Source organism: Nicotiana tomentosiformis, chromosome 12 (assembly GCF_000390325.3).
Source record: "Nicotiana tomentosiformis chromosome 12, ASM39032v3, whole genome shotgun sequence".
NCBI classification, from domain to species: domain Eukaryota; kingdom Viridiplantae; phylum Streptophyta; class Magnoliopsida; order Solanales; family Solanaceae; genus Nicotiana; species Nicotiana tomentosiformis.
In genome coordinates this window covers 114,963,798-114,970,691 of record NC_090823.1, presented here as the reverse complement: position 1 = coordinate 114,970,691, position 6,894 = coordinate 114,963,798, and the positions used below count along the sequence as shown (strand labels likewise).

The window sequence follows — 6,894 nt, the reverse complement described above, 5'->3', positions numbered from 1 at the left end:
TACGGATTTCACGTTTTAGGTGACAATCATGGGACCCTACAGTCTTGGGGTGTGACACTCAGCAAATTGAATCTTTTCGATATATATATATTTTAGGGTTATGTTTAGCTGCGCATATAAATTGGAGATATATAACATATATTTTTATATCGAAACAATCAAATGTTGAAAGATAATAGTAACAACTGTTATAAATATATTATATTATGGATGTTCATTTAGTACTCCGTTGTAAATAAGCTTCCTGAAGAACCTTATCCATATGAGACTCCGCCGTAAATATATTTATCTATTTAGTACTCCATTGGAAATAAGCCTCATGAAGAAGCTTATCCTTTCGGTACTCCGTTATGGATAAATATTACCCATGGTAGAAGATTATCTATATCTGGCACAACAGCTTAGAGTGGCAGCTTACAAGCAGCTTACACAGCAGCTTGCAGTAGCAGCTTACACAACAGCTTCCTTTCTTCTATAAATAGAGGAGAATTCAGTTCATTATGTACATAAGTTTGAAGTTTGAATAATATATCAGTTTCTCTCTATACTTGTCTTTACTATACTATCTTTATTTTATAATACGTTATCAGCACGAGACTCTGCCATCTCGAGAAAATACTTTGAAAGTATCAGAGGTACGAACATTCTTTTTCTAAATAATGTCAAATCTTTCTAAACTTGAGTTTGTAGCCCTGGATATATCGGGCAAAAGCTACATGTCTTGGGTGCTTGATGCCGAAATTCATCTTGATGCGATGGGTCTGGCAGACACCATCAAAGATAAAAATCAGGCATCAAACCAAGACCGTGCCAAAGCAATGATATTCCTATGCCATCACCTTGATGAGGGCCTGAAAATGGAATATCTTACTGTTAAAGATCTAGTCATACTGTGGAATAACTTGAAAGATAGATATGACCACCTGAAGATGGTCGTTCTTCCACATGCACATTATGATTGGACTCATCTAAGGCTACAAGATTTTAAATCTATCAGTGAGTATAATTCTGCTATGTTCAGAATTATTTCCCAATTGAAACTATGTGGTGACAATATTACTGATCATGATATGTTGGAGAAAACTTTTACCACTTTTCATGCCTCGAATATACTCCTGCAGCAGCAATATCTAGAGATGGGAATCAAAAAGTATTCTGAACTTATCTCATATCTTCTTGTGGCCGAGCAACATAATGGGCTATTAGTGAAAACCCATGAAAGCCGACCTACAGGTTCTTGTCCATTCCCTGAAGTGAATGAGACGAACTTCCACCAAGCTAAGCGTGGAAGAGGACGTGGCCCCAGTCGTGGTCATGGCCGTGGTCGGGGAGGAAACTCTAATCGTGGTAATAACAATGCACCAAAGAACCCTCCTCACCACCAGCAGTGGAAAAGGAAGGAACAAAAGCATGAAGCGGTGCAAGCAGTAAAGCTAGAAAATGCATGCTATAGATGTGGAGGAAAAGGGCACTGGTCACGTACATGTCGTACGCCAAAGCACCTGGTTGAGCTGTATCAAGCCTCCCTGAAGAAGACAGAGAAAAATGTTGAAGCAAATTTTATTTCTGAAGATAATTTAAACTTCATGCATTTGGATGTAGCTGATTATTTTTTACTCCTAGAAGGAGAAACAAGTCATGTGATCGGTAGTGAATCTGTAAAAATGTAAATATTTTAATTTTTGTTGTTTATAGTAGATAGTATGGTTATGTAATTGTTGTACATAAATAAAAGTTATGCTTTGAAAATGATGTTTACTATCATATTTATTTTGTTTATGTCATTTTGAAGAATATGGATAATCCTCAAATTATGTTAGGACCAAAGACCAATCATGAAGATATTTGTGTAATTGACAGTGGAACAACTCATGCCATATTCAAAGATCAGAAATACTTTTCTTATTTGCATAAGGAAAAAGCAAATGTTTCAATAATTTCTGGTAATATAAGTTTGATTGAAGGCTCCGGAAGAGCTACTGTATTTCTGTCTAAGGGAACAAAACTTATTATCGACAATGCATTGTTCTCCTCCAAGTCCCGAAGAAACTTATTGAGTTTTATAGATATCCGCAGATATGGGTATCATTTTGAGACAATAGATGAAGTGAACGTGGAATATCTTTGTATTACAAAGAATATTTATTGCCAGAAATGCATTGTAGAAAAGTTACCAACTTTATCTTCTGGCTTATACTATTCAAAGATTAGTACAGTTGAAGCACACTCTATCATAAACCAGAAGTTTACTGATTCAAATACTTTTGTGCTTTGGCATGGTCGTTTGGGCCATCCTGGATCAATAATGATGAGACGAATTACTGAAAATTCGAGTGGGCATCCATTAAAGAACCTGAAGATTCTTACAAATGATGAATTTTCTTGTGATGCTTGTTATCAAGGCAAAATGATCACTAGGCCATCACCAATGAAGGTTGGCATTGAGTCCCCTGCCTTTTAAGAACATATACATGGGGATATATGTGGACCTATTCACCCACCAAGTGGGTTGTTTAGATATTTTATGGTCCTAATAGATGCATCTTCAAGATGGTCTCATGTGTGCCTACTATCATCTCACAACCTGGCGTTTGCAAAGTTAGTAGCCCAAATAATTCGATTAAGGGCAAAATTCCCAGATTATCCTATAAAGGCTATTCGCCTTGATAATGCTGTAGAATTCTCATCTCAAGCTTTTGATAATTATTGTCTATCAGTTGGAATAAAAGTTGAACATCCTGTAGCTTATGTTCATACTCAAAATGGCCTTGCAGAGTCATTTATTAAACGACTACAATTGATAGCAAGACCACTACTTATGAAAATAAAATTGCCCACTACTGTTTGGGGCCATGCTATCTTGCACGCAGCATTACTTATCCGTCTCAGACCAACACATTATAATAAATATTCTCCGTCACAATTAGTTTTTGGTCATGAACCAAATATTGCCCATCTACGAATTTTTGGATGTGTTGTATATGTGCCAGTAGCACCACCACAGAGCAGTAAGTTGGGCCCCGAAAGAAGGTTAGGAATATATATTGGGTTTGAATCACCCTCTATTATTCGCTATCTTAAACCATTGACGAGAGATTTATTTACTGCTCGATTTGCAGATTGTCGATTTGATAAAACAAATTTCTCACAATTAGGGGGAGAGAAAAAGGAAATCAAAAGAGAAATTGTGTGGAAAGTTTCATCATTATCTCACTTTGATCCACGTACCCCTATATATAATCAGGAGGTCCAGAAGATCATCCATTTACAGAATATAGCAAATCAAATGCCAGACGCATTTACTGATTTGAAAAGGATAACTAAGTCGCATATCCGTGCAGAGAATGTGCCTATCCGAATTGATGTCCCAGAAGGACCATCTACTAGCATGAGAGCTTATGAACCTAAAGCACGCCTGAAGTGTGGTAGACCTTTGGGTTCTAAGGATAAAAATCCTAGAAAAAGAAAATCGACAAATGATCAAAATGATATTATGAAGGGATCTCCTGAAGAGACCTAAGATCTGATTAGTTCTGAGATTCCTGAAGAAATCAATGAACCCGAGACTCAAGTGTGTGAGGAACTTTTAATAAGTTCTACTGGTGATGAGATTAATTTAAATCTAGTGTGAGGAACAATACTAGAGGCAATTGATAATTTTACTACCCTAGTCAAAATATGTAACAATGACTCATATAGTAATATCTTTTATAAAAAGAATAATATTAAGGCACGACTAGCCGAAATTCAAAAATATCCAAATTACCCCACTAGCAATTCTTACAAAACTTAGAAAAAGACCTTATATACCAATATAATCAACTTCTTACCCTTGAAGAAGATTTTTGGAAATTAAAATCGCGCGTTAATTGGCTTAACCAAGGGAACGCCAATACAAGATTTTTTTATCTGTCTACCCTAAAAAGAAGATGACGCAATAGAATAATTGCTCTCAAAGATTCTTCAGGAAATTGAATTTCAGACAACGAGCAACTTCAGCAATTACTTACGAACTATTATCAAAACCTTTATACAACCTCATATACAACCTCTTACAAGGCTTACCATACTACTAATTACAATACCCTATCACAAGCTGATGCTACTAAATTATCTATGCCAGTGACTGATTAAGAAATCATAGACGTTGTACATTCTTTCCAACCCCTAAAATCACCTGGACTCGATGGACTCCATCCATGATTTTATCAAAAATTCTAGCCTAAAATAAAACACTCAGTAATTCAATTCTGCAAAAATATTTTCCAACATGGCCATATTCCCATAGAATTAAACAAGACATATATTTGTTTAATTTCAAAAATTAAGAGTCCTTCAACTATGAATCACTTTAGACCTATCAGTTTATGTAACACTCTATACAAAGTCATCACCAAAATAATTGTTAATCGCATGAAACCTCTTCTTGATAATATTATTCACTCTACTCAGTCTGCTTTCCAAAAATATCGAAGGGCGGCAGATAATGCCATAATAGTTCAAAAATTACTAAACCATTTTAGAAATTCTAAATCAAAATGCTCGAGCATGCTTCTTAAAATACAACAACAACAATAACATACCCAGTATTATCCCACATCATGGGGTCTGGAGAGGGTAGTGTATACGCAAACCTTACCCCTACCTTGTGAGGATAGAGATGCTGTTTCCAATAGACCCTCGGCTCAAGAAAGTATAAGCACCACATTAATAAAAATATAGACAAGAAGGGACAGTACCAAAAAGCCATACAAAAGCAGAATAAAAATAACAAGATATATAGTAAGGTGATCAACAATGAAAGAAAACAATGATTAGTCATAAAAATCTACTACCAACAGAAAGCAAGACTGCGTGCCAATACTACTGTTACGAACACTCTAGACTACCTACTCTACTACCCTAATCCTTGACCTCCATACCTTCCTATCAAGGGTCATGTCTTCGGTCAGCTGAAGCTGCGCCATGTCTTGCCTAATCACCTCTCCCCACCTTTTCTTAGGCCGACCTCTACCTCTCCGTAGGCCCTCAAATGTTAACCTGTCACACCTCCTCACCGGGGTGTCTGTGCTCCCCCTCCTCACATGACCAAACCACCTAAGCCGCGTTTCCCGCATCTTGTTCACAATAGGGGCCACACCCACCTTGTCGTGAATAACCTCATTTATGATCCTATCTAACCTGGTGTGCCTGCACATCCATATCAACATTCTCATCTCTGCTACCTTCATCTTCTGGACATGAGCGACCTTGACTGGCCAACACTCAGCCCTATATAATATCGTTAGTCTGACCACCCCCTGAATAATAGACCCAAGGTACTTAAAACTTCCTCTCCTAGGGATGACCTGTGAGTCCAGCCTCACCTCCCCTTCCCCTTCTTGAGTCTCACCACTGAACTTACACTACAAGTACTATGTCTTGGTCCTGCTCAACTTGAAACCTTTAGATTCCAGGGTCTTCCCCCATACCTCTAATTGTGCGTTCATATTGTCTCTCGTCTCATCAATCAAAACAATATCATGTGCAAATAGCATGCACCACGGCACCTCCCCTTGGATATGGCACGTCAGTACATCCATCACCAGAGCAAACAAAAAAGGGCTGAGTGCCGACCCCTGATGCAACCCCATCATAACCGAAAAATGGTCCGAGTCCCCACCCATCGTCCTCACTCGGGTTTTTACTCCATCATACATGTCCCTAATCAAACTAACATAGGTAACAGGTACACCTCTAGCTTCCAAATATCTCCATAAAACCTCCCTTGGAACTTTATCGTACGCCTTCACTAAGTCGATGAACACCATATGCAAGTCCTTATTTCTCTCCTTATACTGCTCCATCAATCTCCTAAAAAGGTGGATGGCTTCTGTAGTCGAACGCCCCGGCATAAACCCAAATCGGTTCTCGGAGATAGACACACTCCTCCTCACCCTTAGCTCTACCACTCTCTCCCAGACTTTCATAGTATAGCTAAGCAGCTTGATACCACGATAGTTATTGCAATTTTAGATATCACCCTTGTTCTTGTATACAGGAACTATCGTGCTCCACCTCCACTCTTCGGGCATCTTCTTCGTTTTAAAAATGGCATTAAATAACCTAGTGAGCCATTCCAAGCCTTCCTTGCCCACACTCTTCCAAAACTCCACCGGGATTTCATCCAGCCCGGTCGCTTTGCTCCTGCTCATCTTATGCATAGCCCCCTCAACTTCATCAACTCTAATCCGCCTACAATACCCAAAATCACAACGACTCCCAGAGAGTTCCAAATAACCCAGTACAATGCTCATGTCCCCCTCCTCGTTCAAGAGACTATGAAAATAGATCTGCCATCTCCGACGAATAAGCCCCTCATCTAACAAAACTCTACCTTCTTCGTCCTTGATGTACTTCACTTGGTCCAAGTCACGCGCCTTCCTTTCTCGCACCTTGGCTAGCCTGAACAACCTCTTATCCCCACCTCGGCCCTCGAGTTCCTTATACAAACGACTAAAAGTTGTAGTCTTGACCGCCGTAACTGCTAGCTTTGCCTCTTTCTTAGCCAACTTATAATGCTCCTTATTTGCCCTCTTCTCCTCCTCGTTTACATTTTTCACTAGCTTCAGATACGCCGCTTTCTTGGTTTCCACTTTTCCTTGCATCTCACCATTCCACCATCCAGTCTCCCTTGTGACCACCAGAGTAACCCTTTGAGACACCTAATACCTCTCTCGCAGCTTCCCTAATGCACTGTGCAGCCATTGTCCACATAGCACTTGTGTCCCCACTCCTCCTCCAAGCCCCCATAGTCAACAACTTGACCCCAACTCCTGCGCTTTAGCTTCCGTCAAGGCTCCCCACTTGATCCTATGTTGGATATACATCGCCCTCTTCCTCCTCTTCCTCGTG

The 6,894-nt window shown here is 39.3% G+C and overlaps 2 protein-coding genes across 2 annotated transcripts; both read right to left on the bottom strand.

The window, feature by feature from the left end:
* Nucleotides 1-5,414: 5,414 nt before the first annotated feature.
* Nucleotides 5,415-5,846, bottom strand: LOC138903255 (secreted RxLR effector protein 78-like). The gene has a single exon (XM_070191191.1). The coding sequence runs from the start codon at nt 5,844-5,846 to the stop codon at nt 5,415-5,417; it is 432 nt and encodes a 143-aa protein (XP_070047292.1).
* A 165-nt stretch (nt 5,847-6,011) lies between these two features.
* LOC138903254 (uncharacterized) lies at nt 6,012-6,647 on the bottom strand. The gene has a single exon (XM_070191190.1). The coding sequence runs from the start codon at nt 6,645-6,647 to the stop codon at nt 6,012-6,014; it is 636 nt and encodes a 211-aa protein (XP_070047291.1).
* Between the last annotated feature and the right edge of the window lie 247 nt (nt 6,648-6,894).